Source organism: Notamacropus eugenii, chromosome 5 (assembly GCF_028372415.1).
Source record: "Notamacropus eugenii isolate mMacEug1 chromosome 5, mMacEug1.pri_v2, whole genome shotgun sequence".
Taxonomy (NCBI): Eukaryota; Metazoa; Chordata; class Mammalia; order Diprotodontia; family Macropodidae; genus Notamacropus; species Notamacropus eugenii.
This window is the reverse complement of record NC_092876.1, coordinates 415,066,088-415,092,701: the sequence shown is the minus strand read 5'-3', so window position 1 is coordinate 415,092,701 and position 26,614 is coordinate 415,066,088. Positions and strand designations below refer to the sequence as shown.

The 26,614-nt window shown below is 40.0% G+C and overlaps 2 protein-coding genes across 2 annotated transcripts in view; one reads left to right on the top strand and one right to left on the bottom strand.

Moving 5' to 3' along the window:
• PDXK (pyridoxal kinase) overlaps positions 1-11,734 on the top strand; it is a 76,375-nt gene extending 64,641 nt beyond the window's left edge. The window contains exons 9-11 of the mRNA XM_072614826.1: positions 740-876; positions 6,910-6,976; positions 10,963-11,734. Coding sequence (XP_072470927.1) covers positions 740-876; positions 6,910-6,976; positions 10,963-11,075 — 317 coding nt within the window. The 3' untranslated portion in view covers positions 11,076-11,734. The remainder of the gene's footprint in view (positions 1-739; positions 877-6,909; positions 6,977-10,962) is intronic.
• Positions 11,735-18,013: 6,279 nt separating this feature from the next.
• Positions 18,014-23,607, bottom strand: CSTB (cystatin B). Its single transcript, XM_072614828.1, has 3 exons — positions 23,377-23,607; positions 18,962-19,063; positions 18,014-18,235 (listed from the first exon to the last, which is right to left on the bottom strand). The coding sequence occupies exons 1-3, from the start codon at positions 23,440-23,442 to the stop codon at positions 18,107-18,109; spliced, it is 297 nt and encodes a 98-aa protein (XP_072470929.1). The 5' UTR covers positions 23,443-23,607; the 3' UTR covers positions 18,014-18,106.
• Positions 23,608-26,614: the final 3,007 nt, after the last annotated feature.

Genomic DNA, 26,614 nt, shown 5'->3' with positions numbered 1-26,614 from the left:
TAAAGATTGATTTATAAACTTCAGGCTTTAGTTTGAAAAGGAAAAGCAGGTTGAGGGAAGGATATATGATTTATTCTGTATAGTCATTAGGAGTATGGCTATAGCGATCATCAAATGGCCAAGAATTTTAGGACAGGTTAAAAAGTACAGAGCATTTAATACAGAAAATATTAATTTTATGGAACTTACTATTCCAAGAAGAAATGTAGGCTGAAAATAAGCTCAAGAAAGATTTAAACAAATTTCCAAAATTACTAAGAGAAGTTACAGATGTGAGGGGAACCATTCTTTCCCATAGAGTTGGATCACAGGATCCACAACTAGAAAGGACTATAGAGATCATGTAACCCAACTCCCTCCTTTTATTGATGAGGAGACTGAAGCTTTAGTGAGGTTCATAACTTGCTGATGAACCTGTGGGTAATAAGCAGGAGCAAGACTTTAAATTAAAGATGGGTTAGCAGAGGAAGTTCCCCTGCCTGGGAGTTTCTAGCGACTAAATCTCTGATTCCTGATGTAAGTTACAGTGCTACCTAAAGGAAATCCTCATTCCATGTTCTGGGGAGCCAACATTCTGAGTCTTTTTGCTTTACTACATTTGATAGATTCAGAATCTGATGAATGAGGGTGCTGTTAATGCATGCAGTGAGCTATACTTAATTATCCCCTTACATCTCATTATTTGAGAATTTTTTCACAAAGGTACTACCATCCTAGTCTCATTGTTCCCTTTGTACAGAAAAACCAGATGGCACCAAAGTGACAGAAAGAATCAAAATGGAAATTCAGAAAGTGGATGCTGTCTTTGTGGGAACAGGAGACTTGTTTGCTGCCATGCTCCTAGCTTGGACACGCAAGCACCCAAATAATTTCAAGGTGAGCTTATGAGAAAATTTGTCTTTTCTTTCAGTCAAGAAATGACAGGAATAAATTTGCTTCCATTCTCATGCATCTTGACTCACTACAGTTCATAACACCACCAACAATGCTCTCATCTCTTGACTTCCATGACCTGTACTTTCCCAGTTCTTTCTGCTAGGCCTCTCCTCAATCTCCTTTGCTAGATCAACAACCACTCCCTGCCCCTGGTGTTATGTGCAGTTGGCTCCCTTTTCTACATATAAAGCTCCATTCTGTTGAACTCTAGGCCCAAATCATCTTTGGCCTCCTAGATGTTCCATAAGCATGTCAAACTCATTATGTCCAACCTCTGAAAGTGTTTTCTTTTGACCACCAGGATGGTCCTTTTAGCACCTAGATTCATTTCTTTGGAGTATTCCTTGATTATCTATGTCTCATTCATTTTTGAACTTTTTGTATTCTGGCTTTAGTCTTCATCACTTAAATGAAACTGTGCTATCCAAAATTACCAAGGATGTCAACTTGTCAAAATCCAGAGACCTCTTCTCAGTTCTTATCCTTTCTGCCCTCAGCAATTTTTTATACTGTTTACCAGCTTCTTCTTCTGTATAATCTCTCCTCTCTGAATTTTTACTGCTTTCTCTTGTTCTCTAGCTAACCTTTCTTTCCCAGCTTCCTTTGCTGTATTATCTGCCCTAACTGTGAGTACACCACAAGCCTCTGTTCTGGACACTTTCTGCACTTTCTCGGGGACCTCATTAATTCACATAGGTGCACTTCTCCATGCAGATCTCCAGGTCTTTATCACCACCTCACTGTTTGAAATGAATGTCCCAAACAGAACTGATCATCATCACACCTCCCTTGTGTCCCATCAAACTCACCTTTCTTACAAATTTGCTTGTTTCTTTTGAAGACATCAACATCCTTCCAGTCACCTAGATTCACAACCTTGGAGACATTTTCAGTTTCTCACTGTTCTCCCACCTCACCTTCCAGTTGCACCATTCAGTTGCCAAGCCTTGAATTTAGCTGCATTATGCTTTTCCTGTTTGCCCCTTCCTCTCTAATTCTCAGGACTGCTATCTCAGTTTAGATCATCAGCACTTTTCACCTCCTGATTGGTTTTCCTGTCTCAAGTCCCTCCCCTCTTCAGTCTGTCCTCCACACTGCTACCATTAATGCTCCTAAAGACAATTCTTACTATGTCATTCCCCTATCCCATAGACTTCAGTGGTTTCCTGTTCCCTCTGGGGTCAAATGCAAATTTCTGTTTGTCCTTTAAAACCTTTCACAACCTGGCTCCCACCTACCTTTCCATGCTGTTCTACCTTAATCCAGTTTCTTTCCTGTTCCTCCAGTTTCTGCACAGATTGTCCCCCATGCCTGACGCACCTCTTTGCACCTTTCCCCCTGTCTCCTTCAAGCCTTCAGCTCCAGAGCTGGCACTTCAGGCCTTTCCTGATCCTCACAGCTATAAGTGCCTCTATCCCTCCACAAAATTCTCTTGGATTTATTTTGTAAATGTTATATTTATACAAAATACACATATTGTGTCTTTTCCTTTCTCTGCCCCCATTAGAACCCTTGTATCCCTAGCAATTAGTACAATACTGATTGTGTAGTAAGCACTTGAATGCTTCTTCATTGATTGATTGAATGTTCTTTGTTTCCCCTCCCCTGCCTTCTCCAGCTGAATGGATGAAACTAAAGAATATACTACACAACAAAAACAAACCAGTATATAATTTTAGTTGAAGAGCCAGTAGAGGCACGATATATGATCTCACTGTATCCTAGGCAACCTAGAACAGCTTTTGCGGCTTTGAATACCAGTCAAAGTTCTAAATTAAAATCACAGAAATTACCTGACAATCTTCCTTCAAAAGAAAAGAAAGGTGGAAGAAAACCAGGCTATTTGAAAGCAATCCTTTGCAAAAAGAAAAAAGAAAAAAAAAGGATAAAATGCCAAGAATAGTCAAGTAGATGGCATGAAAATTTCAGCCAGAACTATTAGTTCTACACAAAGAATTTTAAGCTATGCCTGTGTGATTTGCTTGGAAATTTACATCAACAGTACTTAAATTTGACAGTCAGTTAATTGTGATCTCAGGCTGGCTATACTCCTTCCACCAGTACAGATTAAAACTTATCCTTGCCTTCTCATCTTGTACAGTTCTTGTTCAAATCTTTCCATAAACCTTCTACAGGAGGTTTAACCAATCCTCAAATATGATGAAAGGAGAGCAGGGACAAGATGATGATGAGGTTATGACAGATTGATATTGCCTGCCTGACACTCAGCAGTGTTGGAGGCAGCTGTGTAGCTATGCTGAGTAGGTGAATTACATGTGTTTTCTCATTTCAGCTGGGTCCTCTCTACCATAAATCAATCATTTTATTCTGTTGTGTTTCAGACTTACTCCTCTTCTTTCCTCAAGGCACTCACACAATCACATCCCTCTCTCCCCTTCAAGAGATGACCTTACTTTACTAAAAAAATAGATGCCATTTCTGTGAGCTGTCTCTTCTCTCAAATTCTGTTTCTCAGAACCCTTGGACATCAACTCCCATTTTCTGTTCCTTTGCTCCAGGCTCTAATGGGGACTAGTCCCATGTTCCAAGGCTCGCACTTCAATTTCAGATATTGATAATAATACCACCTACCTCACAGGATGCTGAGATGGTCAAATGAGATAAAATTTGTAAAGCATTTAGCACAGTACCTGACACATAGGCACTGAATAAGTACTTACTGCCTTTCCTCAGGTGCTCCATTCCACACCCTTATCCTTCCTGTCTCTTTAGCAGATTTCCCCTGCAGTCATCCCCCACCCCCTCCCTCTAATCTTTGTTGCCACGTTCAGTGTGGCCTCCTATTCCAAGGTTTCCCTCATCCTGAAAAATTCTTTTAAAATTTAAATAATTCTTTACTATTCACATCCCCTCAAGCTATTGAAGTACATGTCTTCACTTTCACAGCCAGACTCCTAGAAAAAGCTATCTGTGCTCACTTCTTCCACTTAAAACTCTCTTCTCACTTCTGGTATCCTTGTAATTTATTCTAACCTTCTTACTCATTTAAAACTACTCTTCCCAGGGTTCCCAGCGATCTCTTAACCTGCAGTCAGTAAAACTGGATTACAATAAATTGTACATGAATAAATTCCAAAAAAAATTGGATCCAGTCCGAAGGCTGCACCTAAAGATTTAGAAGACCCCATGTGGCCCTAAGGCCACAGGTTCTCCACCCCTGGATCATTACAAAACAAGGACTTCTTCAGTTCTCCTGCTTCTTAATCTGTCCCTGACATTTGACCCTAACTCCTCTCCTTCCTCCATTTTTGTGACACAGCCTTTTGAGTCTCCTTCCTATCTTGTCTATCCTCAGTTTCCTTTCATGGATCCTCATCCATATCAGCCTCTCTAACTGTGGTTGTTCCTCAAAGCTGTATCCTGGCCCTCTTCTTTTCTCTCTACAGTCACGTAGTGAAGTTTTCAGCTCTTATCTGTTCAGTTGTTAATTCTATAAAAATATAAACTCCCCTGTTTTATATTTAAATCACTTCACAATCTGGCTCCAACCTATTCCCCTTCATACACTCCCCATTCCAGTCAAATTGGACTCTCCTTCCCTTACAAAGTTCTGTATTCCCTCCTCGTTTCTGCCTCTTAGAATGTCTCTCAAGGGGCATCTCTGTCATGATGCCTTTCCTGATCCCCTTTCCACAATTACATTATATTTCTACATGTGTGTGTTCATATTTCCTGTATTTGTATTTCCTTACGTGTGAACATCTTTCTCCTAATAAAATAGAAGTTCCTTAAAGGTAGGGACTGGTTCATTTTTGTCATCCCTCATCCCTGGCACAATCCCTGACGTAGAGCAGATACTTAATAAATGTTGCAAAGGGAAGTGAGTGTAACCTTCAAACTTTGTACAGCAGTTGTAAAGAAAAACCACTTTGAAAACCTTAAGCACTTCAGTCAGTAAAGGCATCAGCGATGCCTCCAGAGGACTTGTGATGGAGCATGTTCCTGTAACAGTAAGCACCCCGACACTCCGGCACACACAGGGGGCCTGCGATCACAGGTTCTTAGACCTGCATTTATAAAAGGAAAGGCAACTTTTGAGGGGCCAGCAATTACTTTAATTAGTTCAACCCAATGCTTCCAGACACACCTTTTTCTCTTTTACATTTCCAAAGCAACCAAGCCTCCTATTTATTCAACAGAAAATGCAGAGAAATAAAAACCAACAGACAAGCTTCCAGTTTTCTGACCATTACATACATACATAGTTGTTGTGGTTGCATTTGTCCTTTCTCCTCTAAGAGGCCCATGACATCAAGGTGATGACCCAACTTGCAGCTGACTTTGATTTGAGGGAGGGAGGGCTGCTCAAGGTCACCAACCTCGCCTTCTTCTCCTGAGCCATCTAGGTCCAGTGGCCTGCTATTCATCAGGATGGCTGGAGATGGCCCAGGATAAAATGGGAGATCCTGGCCTTTTCAGGCCTAGGTCTTATAGCATTCTCACACACATAGTTACCAGAGAGGGAAGCACTAACATCTTTTCAGAGTGGGGGAGGGGCTGCTTAGTGGCTGCCTAGAGTCTCATTGGGCACACAAACCTTCTTCCAAAACTAAGCCCAAAGCAAAACCTCAGAGTATATATACTTTTTTCAGAGCCAGAGGGCACAACCCCTCATGACCCAGTGCCTCATTAGCAAGCAGCAAAAGATGTGGGCCTTCATAGGAAACAAGCCTCCCCTAATCAAGCCTCCCTCAATAGCCCTACTTGAGGCCTATCAGTGGGCAGGAAAGATTTTTAATTCCCATTACATTCCCCTCCTCCTAACAGAGAAATGATGAACTCTCCTCATAAGGAGAAATACACCAAAGAAGAAATGGGCCATTGTGTGGATTTGTTTTCCTTGACTATGCTTATTTTTTGAGGATTTTTTTTTCAGTTGCTTTTAATGGGAGGGGAAGGTGATAAGGATAAACAGTAATGCCATAAAAAGAGGGACATTGAAACAATCTTAAATGTACGGAAAACAGTAGAAGGTAACCACAGATGAATAGGACAATTGTGAAAGCCATGTGGAAATTAAAGGGTTTTTTAAATCTAAAACAGAGATTCTCAGTACAATTCTATTTTTTGCATTTTGATTTGAATATGAAAATGTTACTTTTTGGGAACTGAAATTCTGGATAAAGGAAAAATGCACAGAAGAGAACAGAAGCAAGTTTAGAGGGAAACAGACAAGCAGGAAAGCTTTGAAAGTGGCATGTTGGATTTATATAGCTTTTTTAAAAAGGAAAATTGCATGATAGGTATTCGGAATTCATATGCCTATATTTTTAAAATTATCTTTTTTGTGTTCTCTGTGTATAGGGAAGTACTAATTTTTTCTTCATGTTTAGTAAAAAAAAAAACAAACTTTAAAAAAAATCTACTAAAATGTGCTAGTAGGCTGAATTTGAGACTGGCTGACAGGGAAGAGAGAGGATGTTAAAGAGGAGCCTGCAGTGTGATCCAGCCCGCCACACCAGGGGTTTTGCTTGGCAGAGTTCTTTCCCTTAGAGCACTTGCTGCCCACTCAGTCTCTGTGGATTAGAGAAACTTCAGAAATTACATCCAATGGTTTTGTCCCTTTGTAGCAGACAAATTTGACATCTCCCCACAAAGAATTTGAAAGGGGATCCCATTTGACAGGAATGTGTAGAAAGGGAGTTGTAGGGAATTAATTTCCTCCCAAGGAAGCAAAACTTTTTATAGAAAATTTAGGGATAAGTAACCTATGACCTCTTTTGTTTTTAGGCATACTGTCCTTAATTTTGTCCTTTATCCTTAATTACAATATGAGAGAAGTGTAATATTATACGCTATGTTGGACCCAGCTGCCAACTCCTGGGTGTCTTATAAAAGGAAAATTAAATTCTCATTAACAAAAACCTTCCATGTTTATCTTTAAATATTACATAAACTGTGGGTCACTAGAAGGAGTTGTGTTATCAATTGTTCTCACTCCCTTTCTTACAGGTGGCATGTGAAAAGACAGTGTCAGCCATGCATCATGTTCTTCAGAGGACAATTGAAAGCGCTAAAGGTAGTCTCTTCTAGACTAACAATTTTCATTTCTTTAAAGGTGATTAATATTGTCTTTGTGGAGTTCAAGCAACTCAAAGGCTTCCATTTAGCCTTATCTACACTAACCATTATAGAAGGTCCTCTAAGTTCCTGTGTAAGTACTTCTCCCATGCCTTCAGTACACTGTCTCTGATGAGGCAGCACAACTGAGACCCCAACACAAGGTCTTCCATCCAACTCTAGCTGAGCAAGTGCATTCCTTCCCTTAATGGGCTTGCCCACCGAAACCCTCAGTAGAAACTAGGCTGTCCCAAGGCCCTGTGGTGGGTCTCTTAGTATAACAGTAACCTAACTTTTGGAACTTCTTTTCCAAGTCACAGTAGCTCAGGCAGATAGAACAGACTAGCCTCAAAAGAACCTTAGCTCTCACCCTAAGAGGACTGTTAGGGAAACATTAAATAATTCATTAATAGATATTGTTGCCAACCATACTTATCAATGTGTAGAGACATTTTAAAGCCAGATTTTATTATGCTTAGAGCATAGACTTAGAATTCTAAATTAATTCTTGAATATTAGACAAAGTTTTTCCTAAGGCTTATATAGTTTCAAGTTACCTCAGAGAAAAGAAAAGATACAATTAAGATTTACATTTGACCTTCCCTGCCAAAAAAGGAAAAGTAAAGATTTACATTAAAAGGATAAATTTGTAAAATTTATAGCATGCTAATGAAGAGAAATGAGATTTATCACTAGAGAACTGAAGAAGAAAAATCACACCAGATCAAGTTGTGAAATTACCTAGAGGGGTCCTCTGGTATTTACAACCACCAGCTGGCTGTTACAAAAATGTTTATCCCTGTCTAGTTTCTTATCTTGGTTGAAATAATTGGGAGTCTCATGTAATTTAGTATACCATAAAGAAATCTCAGCTGGGTTATATGTTTTTCCTTAAACACAAAAATGACCATATTGACATCCCCCAAAATGAAAAATTCAACACACCAAAAGTCAGGATTCAAAAACTTGGGTGGCTCAGAAGGACACTTCCTCGCACAATCTGGGATATTGTAAAGCAGTTTTACTAACACACCTGCAGAGACTGACAATCATTTCCTCAACCTCTTGTTTAAAGGCCACACCCAAAGAGTCCTACCTTGGCAGTATTGTCGCCTCTGCTCACCTCATGAGGCACATCGCTTCCTGCCATCATTCCCAATTTTGTGGACAGCAATACATTATAGCCCACATTGTTGTAGGGGCTGCCCAGTTTCCCACTTTTCCAAGTAGGTTTTCCCAGGCTTATGTGGTGATGGTAAAAAAGGCCTATCCCCAAAGTGTGACACCATTAAGATGGGCTGGACATAGTGAGGGAAGTGCTTCTAAAGTGAGGACAGGAATCCATTCCACCAAACCCATCTCTTTGCTGTTTCCCACGAAGACCTACTGTAGAGCAAATGCGTTTTTGTCAAGCCAAGGATACAGAACTTCTCATTTTAGCCACCTTAAAAAAAAAAACAAAACACAGAAGCAGTGGTTTAGCTGACTTTCTTTGGCAGAATGAATCCTCAGTGATCCATCTATTTTGTCCTGGGCCTGACTCTGGCCAGTCCCCTAGTAGTTTAAATTTGATATTGGAATAAAATGACTTACTAGCATTCAAGTTAAAGGGAGATTTACTTAGTCATGGCCAGAAAAGGTTATTTAACAAGGATAGGCATTGAGGACATTTTAAATTGATTCAGCTGAGTGAAGCCCCCTCATCTTAATTTTTACCCATCATGATGCCACTCAGGCCATGAGGAAATGCCATCAGCTGGCTGAGGCCTTAGTCCCCTGAAGTAGCCAAGATTGGTGGAATGCATTAAAGTACTGACAAAAACTAGCCCAGCCTTTGTGGGAGCAGGGGTTTAGACATGGTTCCCTATCACACTCTTCAAGCTGATGATACGAGTCTCAAACTGACAAAAACTCTTAATTAGACCACATTATTCAATTATTAGCCATTATTCTAATAATTCAATACCTTGCTGCTTACATTTCCCCTCAGACTGCTAAGTTCGAAGGTGGTAAAAGCCTGTCTCCATCCTTGGACTTCCCTCTTAAGAAAGTCACTCCCTTTGAAATAGTAGAAGGAATGGGATAGATCCAAGACTTTCTTACTTATATCTCTGTAAGGGGGCAGATCTGTTCTGCCCTAAGTATGTCAATTGTAGGATAGCATGGCCTCCAAGAGAATATGAAATACTGAAGAAAAAAGTGCTCCTGCCTGCGTGGTTATTGATAGGTTTTATTAGGATTAATTAGGTTAATTTGGGGAACTTACTCATAAGAGGTCAGTTGCCCTGGATGGCAGCAAGATGAAGTAACAGGATCTTCTCACCTACCCCAGGGCAAGCCAGGTATTATACAGAAATAGAACAAGGAGGGCATAATTGCCAGTTTTTATTATTCACTCTGTATTTTCTTCTTATAGTCATAATCATGCTGGGGTTTAACATATTTTGAAAGGACACCTCTAAATCAAAAAGACTCACCAGCTGTAGCAATTGTCTTTTTCACCTATGTTTTAGATCAATAACTTGCCTCTCTGTCATTTGGAAGACAGATTCTTAAAGATCAAAAGCTCATTCACCTCTGCTCTTAGACTGGATATTAAAGGGTCATTTTTCTTCATTATCCTTACTGGTAATCTAGCTTTTCTAAAATGGTTAATAAGATCCAAGGAGACTTCCATTTTCCTATGTTCCTCATCAAGTTCCTTAAGCGTTCATCATACTAAACTAATGGGATAAATGGGAGCTTCCTTTTTAACATTGCTTCCCATCTACCCCTAATAACACAAGATACCTGGGTTCTGTATCTGGCTTTCCAAATCACCCTTCCTTACTTTGGCAATTAATTTAACTTTGTAGTCTTTGCAAACAATCCACGCCAGCCACGCCAAATATCATGGCTTACGGCCAGTCCAGAGATTAAGGCTCTGGATCAGAAGATGGGGAGGCACCTACAGATCATAAGATGCAATAAAAACAAATTTGTAAATAAATTTAAATAATATGTAACTCTCCAGGGTCCCGTGTTCACCACAGCATTTGGGCAACGTTTAGTCAGGAAATCATCCCTGTGTAACAGTTAAAATTAAGGTACGCTGATGCACAAAGTTCTGAGCATGAGCAGTTTATTAATAGAGTACAAATTTACCAATAAATAGGGTCTCAGCTTTCCCAGCAAAGCTAAGACCTTTGAATGAGGGGGATGGCTATCTTTTATAGTTTGGGGGATGGAGATTGGGAATAAGTGCTGGCAACAGTCCCCTTCTTCCCTCCTGTGAATAAGAAATATTCATTGTTTATGTCTAGACTTCTTTGGATAACAACCCAGACATCCTTGAAGGATAGCTTGGTGGTGTAAAGATACTAGACCAGACTCCCTGATGTCCACCTGCCTCCTTCAAGAGTAACAGATTTCCTCCACACAAGAGTGACAGTAATTAACAAGAGAACTGGATTTCTAAACTTATCTCATTACAGGGCAGCTGAATTTTTTAACTAACTAAAGAATCATGATTTAGGCAGTTACAGGACAAAATCAATTAACTGTAAGTAGGATCAGCTGGAAAAAGATAGAGAATCAATCTGATTATTTCACCTGAAATATACTGGAAATTCTGCTGAAACCTCCAGGCCACCACTTCTACATTGACTGGGCTTTTTATACCTCGGGAGAACGAGGAAGCCAAATCAGTCATTCAAATCCTGATTTCCCTTGCTAATCAAATCCCAAGAGTGTTTTCCTAGCCTTTTTTAAAGGGAAGCTGTCATCTGCATAAAACGGTTGCCCCTTCTTCCACCTTAGCCTTTGGTATAAGAGTAATCTGAATCTTGGCACCCTCCCCTTCTCACCAAGGCAGAGGTTTCCTTCCTTCCTAATGGAAGCAATAAGAAACTATTTTTCTTCAATCCTTCATTTTCTTTCAGTTGACATTCTGATTTATTCTTTCAGCACACGCTGGAAAAGGAAACAAACCCAGTCCAGCCCAACTGGAACTGAAAATGGTCCAAAGCAAAAAGGATATAGAGAATCCAGAGATAATAGTGGAAGCCACTGTGTTGTAGAGAATGTGACCACGTCACCCAATAACGCACAATGTATTGATGTCTTTGTTTCCCTTCCTGTGAAAAATGTAACGTCTGCCTGAGAGATGTGACTTAAACTTGATATTTTTTCCCTCACAAAATAGCGTCAAGTATCAGCAGATCTTTTGTTGTAAAAATATGTGGTGGCTATGTTTGGATTTTTTCCCCTTGTTCAGAGAAGGAGAGGCCTCTCCCCTCAATTCATCCAGTACGTATACTGCCCTGGACAATATCACAAGGATGTCTCTTTCAAAATCCTCAGCATCCAGATTTGTTCCTGAAATTAGTCTGGAGGGTGAGTACTGAGAGATCGGAACTCCTTGGGGAAAGGAAGGTAGCATATACAATATTAATCACTTAGTCATTTGCAGCGCCAGTGGAGTTGACTACCTACTGTTTCTTGACCTGAACAATTTAAGGTCCTTGGATACATTCAATTTTTGATATTTGATATCAATATCAAGTTTTTATTTGATTCAGTTCTAATAATATATTACTTTTTTTCCTTCTGTGATTTATCTTGGACTTCACAGAAGCCAAAGCATTGAGGTGGCAATTTTGTACTTCTGTAATAACTGCCCCTTACCCTTTCCTTTGTTTTTGACCTAGGAATAAAAGCAAATCTTCTGTCTCTGAAATTTCTGGTGATCGCAGATAGTTTTCAGAGACTAAAAGAAAAGAAGCCAGCCAACTCTTAGGCCAGGGCCTGTTACGTAGCCGCTGACCCACAATTACAGTTCCCTTGCTGATGCCAGATTTGTTGGTGTTTCCTTGTCAGTACATGAAAGCAAATCCTCTTTACCTAAGGAAAAGAGAATTGGTGGTGTTTGAACTTCCTAATCATGAGCATCTATCTAAGAACATAGTGGGATAATATAACATAAGATGGGGGAATATAGGGCACTGCAGGGCAATAACAAGGAACACAAAGTATTGAAATATTTCCTTTGTAGTTTTCTTTTCCTGGAAAACTTTTTCTTAGTTAACTTATATGAACATTTCGTAGTATGATGTCAAACATGCTGTAATTACGCAGTGTAGCACTACTGCCAGATAGTTGAAAGTCTTTGTTCTACTTTCCACATTCCTATCAAAAGAACTCAAAACCAGGAGGCCCTAAGGCCAACCCTCATATCTTCCCTTAGGCAAAGGGTCTCTTCTCAAAGCCAGCAGAACTTCAGCATCTTGTTCTTCCCCTGTACTGATGTCACTGGGTGGCTCCAGAAAAGCCATCTGTAGATCTCCTTCCTTCTTGATTAGGGTCATAACCTAGGAAGCTCTGCCCTCCCTACTCCTCTCAAGAGCCTGAGAAGAATGATCCCATTGTCTTGCCTAGGTTTAGAAGGTAGTATTAGAGTTACAGTGAATAGGATAGTGAATTATTTATTCTGAACACTTTTAAGCTGTACCCCTGCTTAGCTGCGACCACTTCTTGCAAATCACTCACCACTCCATTTGTCTGTGGAGTAATCCTTGTAGAATTTGTTGGCTGAATCTCATCACTTGTCTTCTAGAGAAGCTGTATAGTCTACAATAAAGACTTGAAGCCAAGCTAGCTAATGTCAGTGCCATATTTGGGTATATCTTGATGAGTGATATTTCAGGATATGGCTGCTGGTGAAAGGAGAACCAAATGTTTTCATATCACCTCCCCTCCCACAAATAAAAATACCAGTTAAGTTATATTAGCAAAACAGATCTTACTAGCTAATAATGGTTATCAAACTACATTTCTAATCTTTTGTCTTCCAAAAATGCAAATTTATTAACCTTTTTCTCACAATAACAGAGTAATCTTTGCTCTCTGTTAAGCTAGTCATATTTTACTTTATAATTTTATGTTTATTTCAAAAAATCTATTAGTTCTTTAAAGGTTAAATCTGCTGGCGAATGTCAGAATTAGACATAAACAATTGTAGAACATTTCTTTCTGCTTTAACTCCTCTTGGCCAATGAAGTCATTAATATCACTTCCTATATACGTTGACAGTTCAGTTTTTTTACATCAAGTTCACAGATATATAGGTAATAGTGCTTCTTGAGACTTAGAATGTTTTGGCAAATCAGAACTAAAGAGCTACGGAAGAGACTTACTTGATGTCACTTCAAGGTGAAAAGATTCCAGCATTCTGACGTAGATCTCCCAGAGAAATTAGAACAGAAGATAAAATCAGTAACCTTGAGGCTTTACAAAATCTTAGGATGTAAATTTCAATCAAAGCAAGATAGCAATATATCAGAAAATCCAAGGCATTGTTTTTATAAAGGTTGTATGTATTTTGAGGCAGAAGAAAGGAGGATATAGAAATACAAAACTGAAAATGCAATGAACAAATTAAAATTTGATGGGGTGGGAATATTTTCCTGATCTGTGATTTCAAATTATGGTATGTACTGCTTTGACTTTTAAAAAATGCACATTTTGGTTTGACAAACACCAATTTTAAAATTGTTTTAAATATCATTTAAGTGGTAAAATTGTGTATTGTGTTAGGTTTTGCTTATTTAGTACCTTGTCTCAAAACAACTAGAAACATTTTACTATTAAGAGCCTCCTGTAAATTCTTCTGGCTTTGAAATTATGGTGTTTTCTGAAATAATGTGAAATGTTATCCCTTTATGATTCATTTGTCCTTGGAAGCATGACCCTAAACAGTTTTCAAGGGCAAGGACTTTGTGCCCAAAGTAGTCCCTGTGCCATACACATATACATATACATGGTTTTTTAATTCTATATATACATATATGTATACTTTAAAAGTCTGGTTTGATAGCAGAGATCTGTGTTTTAACATGAGGTCACTACATAGAAATCATTTTAGTTCCATAAGAAAACAAGTTTATTGATGAATCTTCATCACTTCATTTACTACCCTTACTTATTTTAAAGAAAATTTATTTTTCATCGTAAGTACAACAAAAATCATAAAATGATTTTTGCATCATTTATGTGTGGAACACCTCCCCAAGTCAACCTTTGACATAAGGAAAGATGTCACTTATAGTTTCAAATTCAAAGATCTATCAGTGGAAATATAAATATCCCTGGTATGATTTATTAGCAATGTCAGAAACAGCCTCAGATTTGTACTTGCAAAGAGATCTAATAAGTAATTACAAGCTATGAGAGATTGGTTGGAACAGAATTACTTGTTAATGTTAGAGTATCTTTCTAAGTGTTTCTCAGAGCATTGTAAACTTCAAAATGTTTTTTAACAGTCAGCTATTATTGATTGCATTTTTCAGTCATTTCTCAGATGTTACTCAAGTATGGCTTTGTAGAAGGATGCAAAACTGTGGTCCATTTTTATTAGCTTGTTTTAATTCATTACCTGGTACTACTCTGGTGATTGTAATGATCTACTTTAATTTGAAATTTATGTCCCTAGATTTTTATAAAATGATTGTTTATTATACTCCTCATAACAAAATTGTAGAGCCTATTTTTAAATACATTGTTGGCAATTTCAGCAGACTAAACCAGTACTGGTTTAATTGCACTGATACATGTCAGTTTTAATTAAGGTTCTCTTAATGTTGGGTGAAATAGGCAGAGGGAAAGCCTACATTGTGATTCCTGAAGTGCCCTGATGTAAAATAATAATAATAATAATTAATAACACATGATTATAATAAATATATATATTTACTTGTGTGTTTAGGTTTGTTTTATGAGATTATTCAAGAAAAAGTTTCACCTCAAATGAAGTCATTTGATGCTCTTGGCTAAAGAAACTGAGTACAAGTTTCTAGGCTCTGGTGATTGGGAAGTTTTTTTTTTCTTGATTTTTGACAGAATAGGACCTCAGCCTGCATATCTTTTTTTTTTAACCTCAGAAAACTTAAATGTTAAATCAAATACAAAGAATGTAAGATGAGAGTTTTATCCATTTAGAATTGTACAAGCCATCCTAACTGAAATAATATATATGTTTTGTTCACATTTTCTCCAGTAATTGGAGCAGTCCTCATGTCGTGAGTCTCAGTTCTGGGTCATTCTGTTAGAGCCTGCCTGTCTGTATCTCCTCCTCAGGATTCTAGGGAGTACCTTTAGAGAGATGTGGGATTTCTCTCCTCTAATGCCATCAACTCAAGTCCCTTTTGGCTGTTTTCTCCCCACAACTGGTTCCCAATTCTATTTAATCATTTAACGTAATGTTATATACCATGATTAGAATATGATCTCCTTGACCTTTTTATATTCCCAATAGTAGGTGCTTAATGAATGCTTAAATTGATACACAGCTAGAATAATAATTTTTAATTTCATCTTACTAAAATCCTACACTTAGGCATTTAAAGAATATCCAACCTAGACAATATTTCACATGAAAAACTTCTAGGGATTCTGGTGGACTGCAAAGGACACTGAAACTCAGAATTTTAAGGAACTCGGTCATGGACGCAAACTTTTGTGTTAAAAAACAAAAACCAAAACAGCTTCTCTGACAGAAACCACTAGGGAAACTGGAAAATATGGCAGAAAAAGAGACCAATATTTCATACTGCATATCAAGATAAGCTTTAGACATGGTGACATAATTCAGAAGAGAAAGAAAATTAAGACTGAAGATAAAGGAAAAGTTCATAACCAAATAAGTGGAGGGCAGATTATATACAATTTTAATTATATAAAATTAAGCTTTTGTATAAAAATACACCAATCCAGCTAAAATTAAAAGGGAAACTGTTAACTGGGGAAAAGTCTTTTTAGCCAAGTTTCTCTGATAGAAGTCTCATTTCCAAAATACATAAGGTAATGAACAAATTTATAAGAATAAAATCCAATATCCAGTTCATAAATGGTCAAAAGATATGGACAGGTGGTTTTCAAAGTACTACATCATCAACAGCCATATAAAAAACCTCCAAATCAGTTAAGAGAAATGCAAATTAAAACAACTGATGTTTTACCTCATATCTATTATATTAGCAAAGATGACAGAAATAGAAAATGATAAATAACTTTGAAAAATTTGAAGAGCAGCCATGGTTCCTGAGATGATGAAGCAAGACACCCACCTCCTAATAGAAGCAATGGAGTGAGTGAGTGAGACAGACATAAAATCAGACATAGCTTAGCTAATGCAAGAATTTCTAACAAGTTTTTGCTTTTGTTTTCCTATTTTCAATGGAAGGTGGGAAATAAAATACTTTTGTTATTATAAATGAGACAAGCAGGTTAAGTGACTTTCCCAGAATTACAGAGCTAGTAAGAGAAGAAAGACTTAAGTCTTCCTGATTCCAACTCTAGTTTTCTATCCATCAGGCAACCTAGGGGCTTCACATACTTGAAGAGCTGCCATGTAGAAGACCACCTAATTTTGTTTGAACCTAGAAGGCATAACTGGGATCAATCAATGATTTATTAAGCCTCTACTTTATGCTAAATGTTAGAGAGACAAATACTGAAGTGAGACAACCCTTTCCCTTAGAAGAGCTTACATTCTATCAATGGGTGGAAATTACAGACAGTAAATGTTCCCTTGCATAAGGAAAGACTTAATAAGTGAGCTCCCTGGGAAGGCAGTAAGACCTCATATGAAGTTTCAAATATACAAAGTATGACAGCCTGTCAGGGATGGTGTCGTACTGTAGAAGTGTTGCAATTCCATGACATTTTAAGCCTTAATTTGTGTCTTGGTCCATGTTCACAAAGGGCATAAGATGTGACAGTACTGTGGTAGACCCAATGAGATAATACCAAAACCCTGTCAGTTGGACCAAACAGGCCTCTAACCTGTGGGTAACTGAAGCCAAGAAAGTCAGGAATCAAACAAGCTTAATTTTAAAGTGAAGGAAATAAGCAAGGAAGACATACATGCCAGGGTCCCGCTTGTAGAGGGGGGACACACGTTAGTGTGGCTAAACTTTGATACTTATACCAATGGCTAAAAAGTGAGCTGGAGCCCTGACAATGAGGGGTAACAGCAGCTCCGAAACAAATCTGATTCACAGAAGGGCTTCATGATGAAAACCAGGATACAGTAGGTGTCTGTAGAACACCTGGTGCTGGTCAAAGCAATAAAATAATCATAAGCATTTACCAGAGGGTGAGCACAAAGGAGTGTTGTCATGCCAAACTTGGGACACAGCTTGCTTGCTGGGCCTTGGCTCTGGAAAACGGTGTCTCAGGATATGGCTTTTATGCCAGCACTCTTAGTTTAGGGTTTAATACTGAGACAAAATAAGGTACTTAAGTCACTGGACAATTTGAAAAAGGAGGTCAACTTTGTTCTAACACAGCAGGGTCATACAACAAAGATACTGGAGCACTTAATTCTTGTGGATACATGACCATATACAAGTAAGTTTGGTCATCAGGTCAGACTGTAGTGACTTGCATGGTTTTCAGAAATTCACCATGTCCAAAGAGCCTATGCAGTTAGAACTTTTTATGCTCTTAGGCGGCCGCAACTTTGCTAGTCCATGGTGCAGAAGAAGGGAAGGGGCCTAGGCCATGTTGTGGGGTAAAAGGAAAGGAGTAATGTCTTTTCACACCATTTCAGCAAGCAGGAAAGAGATGGCAAAATAAGTGGTCGTTCATAAATAAGCCCCAAATGCCTTCAATGTGGGTGACTAAAAAAAAAAACCAATTAGGTGTGGATATAATAAATGCCAAAAGAATGCCCACCTGCTAGATTAAAATTGGATTTAGAGTCAGATGAGTTCTAGTACTGCTACTTATCTGTATGAAATTATAAAATAAAGGGATTGACTAGATTATCTCTAAATCTAGGAACTTCATGACCACCCCCACCAAGAGGTACAGATTAGTTCTCTAGCACATTCTTCTAAGGAATGTTATAGATCTTTTACAAACTGAGAGGTTAAACTATAGCAACTGAGGCCCAGAGAAGGCCTAACTGTACTGCTTGAAATACACTCAAAGATCACTGATGAACAATGAAATGATCTGTGGTCATATATCAGATTTCTTTTATTGTCCCAAATTTAATAACTGATGTATGTAAAGTCCCCGTATAAGGGTCACAATTCAGAATGGTAGATTAAAAATAGACCAATTCATCATTCTTGGCTTTGTTGGTTTGATAACTGGAAAGAACCAATGGCTTGTTTTCATGAGGGAGACTTTTGAACACTCGCATATGTATAAATTCCTCTTCACCAACATGAACCTAAGAAACAAAAGTACAATAAATAAGTTGTAGCTTAAATAATATATTTTGTTCTATTTAGACTGAATATCAAGAAAGGGTTCACTTTATATGATTTGTATAGAGACAAGTGATGAAGGAGATGGCAAACATTCTCCATTATCTTTGCCAAGAGGACCCTAATGGGGTAATGAAAAATTGGACACAACTGAACTGGCTGAACAACACAGATACAGCTTAGTTACTGTACTGGTACAACAGCATCACAAATTACCCAACGTATAATTACAGAGTTCCAAGATCTTTTCCATCTTTTTGTTTTCTTTTTTTTTTTTTTTTTTTTGGAGGGGGGGGGGACAGGGGAAGTTTGAAGGGAAGGGATCATTCCCACCCCTCTTTCTTTCATTTCTTTACTTCAAAGGCAAGGATTGAGCCTCACACCCTGCCTCAAAATTCTTCTCCATCCCCCAGGTTTTTTGAGGGGAGTGGAACTAGTTTATATCTCTGTTATCTCTCCCCACACCCATCAATGCTTTTGTTGCTTTGTAACTAATTTTGGTGTCTAGTATTTATGGAGTTATTTAATTGAGTTAAAGAAACAAAAAACACTGTCACTTCTGCTAGCTCCTTAAAGTTTTACTAGCTAGTTTACTAGTTTGTTTTCCACAATTAACTAGAAAGTATTCATGAAGACACCTAAAAGAACACAGTTTCACATTAGAGATCCACTGTACTTATTCTTTGTACCTTAATGAAGTAGTTCATCCCAGCAACCACCTGACTTTTAAATTCCACAGTCTTAAAGACTGGAAACTTCCTATTTTCTTTCTCTTCAAGCTGTGCCTTTACCTGAGGAATAAAGAATAAACCAAAAAATAATTGAATTAGAACAGAAGAAATACAACCTGAATCCAAGTGATAAAAACATATAGTGATTATTTTGATGATGAGAGTTGGAGCCAATTATGGTAATCATCTTAACCTTTAGGTGGAATAGTCACATATCTTAAAAATAAAACAATTAACTCTAGAAAACAGCACAGAATTTTTTATAATTACGATTAGTGGGGGAGAATTCCTAACCAAACAAGGGACAGAGACCATAAAAGAGAAAACGGACAATTTTAAGTAGATACAATTTAAAAAGCTTTTACACAATTAACACCAATAAAGGTCTGATATCCAGAAAAAATAGAAAATGGATAAAAAACATTTATTACACTAAGAGTCATTCCTCAATACATAAGGGGTCAAAGCATATTAACAAAATATTTTCAAAATAAGGCTTGGAGGCTGATCCACTACATCAGAGGTATTATAGCAGGCAATAATAAATTACTAAAATGTAATTAGGGAGTAGTTAACAGATTTTTTACAAATACAATATGGGGGCAGAGAGGTGGTGCAGTGAATAGGGCACCAGCCCTGGAGTCAGGAGGACCTGAGTTCAAATTTGGCCTCAGACACTTGACACTAGCTGTTTGACTGTGAGCAAGTCACTTAACCCTGAGTGAAAATAAGGACGTTGTGAAAACTTTTCATAATAAAAATACATGGGGAATATTGTATTTTCTACATAAAATTTCTTTTTCATAAGGCTTCTTCCTAGATACCTGAGTTTCAGGAATCCAGGGCCTGTGGGCAGTCAGTTGGGACCCCATCCCCTTCCCTTCTTTCTTTGTGATCATGCAGTAGACTGTAGCCGAAACTTGGAAGTTACTCAAATTTCCCCTTTGTTTGTTATACTCTTGCCACATCAACACTACCAGCTCCCCCTTCTCCCCCTCCCCTCCTTTTCACTTTAGTTGTAGAATGGCCACATCAGCAGTTAATCAGGTAATAAATGAGGAAGTGTTGGGATAGGTGAATATTTCCTGGGTCTTGTCTAGTTTTTCATGCTTAGACTGTAAGCCTGCCTCCCAGCCAATGGAGAGGTGGGATAGTGGGGAGGTGGGATTCTCTGAGTTAGGGTATAAGATTGTGCTCCAATCTCTGTAAGTTGTCTCCTTCCATCAGCCCTGTCCTGGTGGAGGGACGCCCCTTTCTCCCAAGAAGTGAATAAATCACTTTCTGTTCTTATCATTTATTTAAAATTTTGAGTAAGGGTCTTTTAACCCACACAACCCCAACTGCCTTGCCATGCACCTTTTAGTGGCCTGTTTCTATTTGAGTTTGACACTATGTTCTAAATACAAGAGAAATGCAAATCAAAACAGCTCTAAGGTTTCACTTGCACCATGCAAATTAGAAATTATCTTATTTCATAAATTTTTATGAATTATCCAATATCTAACAGGTATTAGAAAATATCTTTTTTTTTTGCATTAGACAAAATCATAATATTTATTTATTTATTTATTTTTAACATTTTTTTTTTATTTTGTAATGTTTAACAATCACTGCCATACAATTGTGATTTTATCCCCCCTACCTACCCCCCACTCCCCCCCTCCCTCCCCACGACTGCATACAATTCTGTATAGATTCTACATATACTTTCCTATTGAGTATATTTTCACTATAGTCATGCTATGTAGTCAGACTAAGATAAATGAAAGAAATCGTATAACAAATCAGAACATGATACACAAACACATACACATACACAAACATGATCTGCTACAATATGTGAGTGACTTCCATATTTCTCTCTCTGAGTGTGGCAGGCATTTTGCCTTGAGATCCTCCATTGGGATTTTTTTTTTTTTGGTAAGAAGTTCTTGTGTTGTTACAAAAATCTAAGTCTACCAGAAAAAACTCTCACACACTGTGGTTGTTGCTGTGCATAAAGTTCTCCTGGTTCTGCTCCTTTCACTCAGCATCAGGTCATATAAGTCCTTCCAGGCCTCTCTGAAGTCTTCTTGTTCATCATTTCTTATGGCACAATAGTACTCCATTACATTCATATACCATAATTTATTCAGCCATTCCCCAATTGATGGACATCCCCTTGACTTCCAGTTTTTGGCAACTACATAGAGTGCTGCTATAAATATTTTTGTACATGTGGGACCCTTTCCCATTTTTATGATCTCTTGGGGATATAGTCCTAGTAGCGATATTGCTGGGTCAAAGGGTATGCACATTTTTGTAGCCCTTTGGGCATAGTTCCAAATTGCTCTCCAGAATGGTTGGATGCGCTCGAAGCTCCACCAACAATGAATTAGTGTATTAGAAAATATCTAATGGTCTTGGTTAGAGAGACACACTCATAGATATGAAGTGGTTTATATGTTTTGGGTACTAATTTGTAATCATGCAAGAAACGGGACAAAACTTCCCTCTGACCCAGGATATATTCCAGAGAAGTCGAAGACTTCCTTTGGCTCCAATAAATGCCAAAACATCGTCAAGATACTATTAGGAGACACCCTATTTTCCAAAGCTAAAGCTCAGCAAGCAAGCTGTGCCTTGAGCGTGGCATACCAACAATTCTTTGTACTTACCTTCCAGAACTGATAGTCTGAGCATGCACCAACAGGCCCAGACATGAAGCCCTGCTATAAATACACTCTTTGTTACCAGACAACCTTGCTTCATTGTGGCTGTTGGGGCTCACCAGTATTGCTACACTATACCGTTGGATCCTTTGTCTAGCGACAAGTAAATAAATCAAGGTTCAGCCCCACTGCCTTGGGTTCCCCTACTAGGGGTGGGGTCTGTTTGATTGCAGGATCTCAGGTCTCTAGCCTGCTCTGTTCAGTTCAGGCCACCCACAGGTGAGAGGCAGGTTCAGTCCAGCTGACAATATTACAAACAGCATTCTTTTCAAAGAGCTAGAAACCAAGCGGAAGCCCATCCACTGGGGTATGACAGAAAAAATGATGGTATGTGAATTACAGAATAAGAAATGACAATGAATCCAGAGAAACACAGCAAGACATATATGATCTAATGCAGAGTGAAATAAGCCGAACTAACAGAACAATATATACGATGACTGCATCAATTAAATTAAAACATCTTTACAAAGAAGCTGAACTCAAAGGAATAGAAAAACTAAAGAAAAAAAGGTCCCAGAGAACACAGCTTTTTCCTACCAGAACCAGAGTTTTGTGTACATTATTAGGTACAGTCACCATACTTTTGTTACACTGTTTTTCTTTGCTACATGAGAGTGGAAGTGTAAAAATGGCTGTGATGTAAAAACCAAACAAATCCATAAAATATATCTTAAAAAAGAAAACACCCTTTTTCTCCTGTTCTCTACTGGTGAGAAAACTGGAAAAGATTTTGAATTGTTTTATTTTACAGAGGTTGTGTGGTTATTCCCTACGATGTAGTTATCATAAGACCTAGTCATTACTAATACTTCCTATAAAACAGCTTGGAAATTTTTAGTTCAGGAAAAAAAAAGACAAGAGGAGCAGCTTCCCTTTTCACTCCATGACTAAATGCCATAAGTTCACATTGATTCCTTCTTCCCCAACAAAACCCTATCATGCAAGGCACAAGGACAGCACGTCCCAAAACTTGGTGCAGTTTTACGTTTTAACAACTTCACCCTCAAACTTACAAAAACTTTTGACAGGTTAACTTGAGTTCTTATCAAAATTCAACACAGCGACGATCTCATACACTGTGATATATACGTGCGCATACACATACACACCCCATCACCCTGGATTTTTGAATTTTATAAAAACTTTAATCATCTGCGGATCACTAATTCTCATTGAGGATTGCCATTGGTCGTCGTGGTCTTGAAAAGAGCTCCTCCCAAAGAAGTTTTGATTCGAAAATACAAGAAAAATCCTAACAGGGACACATCGGATGATCACCTGAGTCATTAAAGCTGCAACCGCCCCAAGACTTTTCGGAGACCCCCGGGCAGAAGGCGCTCATTCCGGGCTCATTCCGGCTCGGAATCCGAGCCCTGGCTGCGGCCGCGGACCGCGCAGACCTTTCATTTCTCGCACACAGTAGGCGCCTAATCAGGACCGAGCCGAGCCCTTTCTGGCCCCTACTACGGGAGGGGTCTCCGATTCCGACAGAGAAGGGACCAGGGCAGAGTCTTCCCCACCGAAGGCCTCCTGGGGCGGACGGCGGTGCGGGGCTGGGGGGCGCAGCCGCGGACCTGGGGGGCGCAGCCAGGGCCCCGCCCCTCCCTCCCTCCCCCAGCCGCGGGGGGCCGGCCGCGGGGGCGCCGCCGCCCCTCCTACCTCGTCCGCCATCCGCTGCGTTTCCGCCGTGGCCGGCTGGGCGGCCGTCACTCCTCCGCACATCATCCTCGCAGCTTCGGAGGCAGGGGCGCACTGAGGGATGGAGCCACAGCATCTGCGAGCTGCCGCCGTCACGAGCCCCGCCCGCCACGTGACCCGCGGCGTCCATCGCCTCGGAGAGGGGGAGCGGAGCAGGCGAGGCCGGAAGCTCCCCCGAAGCGGAGGCGCGGCCCACCCCGTCCCCCCCCCCCCCCGACTGCTGCCGTTGGTCTCGCCCGCTCCCCAGCAGTCACGAGGAAGAGTTAGGCAATCCGTGGTCCCGCTGGCTCAGGTGTGGGCTCAGTTTGGGGCCTTTGGAAAACACCGGGAAGCTGGCTTCCCTGGACGGCGTACGTTCCTGCGGAGGCACGCGCAGGTTTACGAAGCGCTTCCGGCCTCCCTGAGGGTACACTTAGCTGCGAGGGAAACTGAGGTTGTGAGGAGCCTGGGGGGGGCGGGGCCCCCCCGCCCCGCGCCCCCTCCCGCCATCCCTCCGGGACCTCGCGCCCCCTCCCGCCATCCCTCCGGGACCCCGCGCCCCCTCCCGCCCCCCACTCCCAAGTTAATTACGTGGCGTGTGCTTTGCGCCGGAGGGGCCCCCCAGCGCCCGCTGGAGCTCCTGGGGTGGTGGGGGCCCCTGCTTCCTCTCAGTCTCCCTCCCTTGCAGCCCGCCGTGGTCAGGCTTTCTTGGGGGGACAGTGAAAGAACGAAGCCCTCGCTCTGCCCCCCCCAAAGCCCCAGGCTGGCTGCCCTGCTCCGCTGCTTGGTTCTGGGGAGGTGTCAAACACGATCCCGCCCCCCCCCCCCATGCTGGGGGAACCTCATTAATGCAGTGGAACATAGGTGACAATACCTTTGAAAACTAATAACGTCACAGGCATAAAGAATTGATAATTCTCCCAAGCTGCCCAGAATTACCAGCTTCCCTCTCTGTGCCGTGGCTCCACCATCTTTCAAGTTCCTAAAAACATTATGGTGGACTCCACCCCTCACTCTCCCCCATTCCAAATGTCCTAAACACCTAATCTGAGCTACTATTTTCATGGACTCTACTTCACCTCAAATAACCAAACCAAATATTTCCCTTTGTATCTTCACAGCATTTCTTGTTTTGGACCCTTTACTGTCACTCAGAGCTACCCGTTTAGTTCCAGGCCTTAACCCTTCTCACCTAGATTATCCCATTAACCTCTTAATTGGTCTTCCTGCCTCAAGTCTCTCACCACCGCCTCCTCTGTTCCAAAGTAATTTTATTTAAGTGCATGTGTTACCATGTGATTCCCTTACACCTCAGTGTCTGTAACATTTGTTGTTGTGTTGTTTTTTCTAGTGGTATCCAACTCTCCTGGACCCTATTTTGGATTTTTTTGGGCAGAGATACTAGAGTGGTTTGCTATTTTCCTTCTCCATTTTATTTTATAGATGAGGAACTAAGGCAGATCGGGTTAAGTGACTTGCCCAAGGTCACAACAGCTAGTAAAGTGTCTGAAGACAGTCTTAATTGAACTCAGTAACATGAGTCCTTCTGGTTCCAAACCCAGTGATCAATCTACTTACTGTGCCACCTAGCTGTCCCATCTGGAACCTCATAGAAGGTGGCTAATTAAATGTTGAATGATTCATTTATAATCCTGCTGTATCCGGGTGTGCAAAGTTAGCCCTAAGGGGATCCATGTTTAAACCTCACTTGATCGTTAGGTATGTGCCTAACCCATCCACAGGAAATGGCAGACGGGAAATACTATTGTGCAAGTGTACAAAGTGGAAAAGCTGAGATGGCATAAAACTATTTCTTCTTAATAGTGTTTTTGTATTTCAGTCATGTGTAACTGACTACTCATGACTCAGTGAACTTGTCCCTGGAGTTTTTCTTAGCAAAGACACTGGAATGATTAGCCATTTCCTTCTGCAGTGTATCCTTGTTTTACAGATGAGGAACTGAGGCAAATTAGGGGTAAGTGACTTGCCCAGAGTCACACAGGTAGAAAGTGTCTTGAGGTCAAATTTGAACTCAGATCTTCCTGACTCCAAGCACAGTTCTAGTTCTGCCTTGCTGCTCTGTGATAGTGTGCCAATCAACATTTCTTTGCCCTTATATCCAAGGTATTTACTCCAGTCTATAAAAACTGTAGGAAGTTTGAAATCAGTATAAGCCAAACACCAATTACTTATACCTTGATGTGCTAATAAACTATATTTGCCTGATTTCCTGTTTGCCTTATAGATGTGGGAGGCCAGAACCAAGGTTGTGTGAACACTGGTCAGACTGATGGGGTGTTGGGGTGCATGTACTTGGACCCCAATTCTAAAAATCACATTTCTCTTTAAAAATCACATTTCTCCCTAGCCTCAAAGCACTATCCCAGGCAGTTTCTCCCCAGCCTGCCCCATCAAAAACTTTTATCTCCCTTCCTGCTACAGTAGCCAGCTGTACCTATAGAATTTATTAGTCTGAGTCAGTTGTGTATTGGCTGAATGGGCTGTGTACTGTGTCACAACAACATTTGCTATTCACTGACCAGTCATATGTAGCCTAGACTTAGACATACTTATAATCTCTTACATTTGTCTTGTCTAACAAGACATTGATGAGAGCAGTCTGGTATTCCTTAGTCAGTCCTGACTGCTAGTTGACTCAGTGACGTTTCAAGCCTAAAACCACACTTCCATGTAGCCCTCCTTGGGCTATTTCCCAATGAACTGTGGGTAAAATACCTACAAAGTGCATGTTCCTTTAAGAACTAACTACTCCTTAATTACTCCCTAATCCTGCCCTGAATCACCTACTTAACATATTTGGCACATGTTTTACTATCGAATATCCTATATAAACTTTACCTGTACCCTTCTAAGGTTGCAGATTCCCCAGGAACTCTTATATGCTGAAAAGTGAAATAAATCTTTACCTTGACCTCAGGGATGCTTAATTCCTTGAATTCTTCTCCAGACAGCCCACACAGGGAACTCCAGCCTATTTCTCCAGCCCTCATCAAGACCACTTCTGACATATGTTTAATTCTGGGGACATTGAATTACACTGAGAAGCTACAATTCTCCCCAAAGCTACAGTTCTTCCAAAGTAGCCAGGATAATCAAGGACCTTAAATCTGTAAAACTAAAAATTGATTTTAATTCCATTTTAAAGACTTAGTCAAGCTGACATAGGTTTTAACACTCTGCCACCTTCTAAGTCCAAACT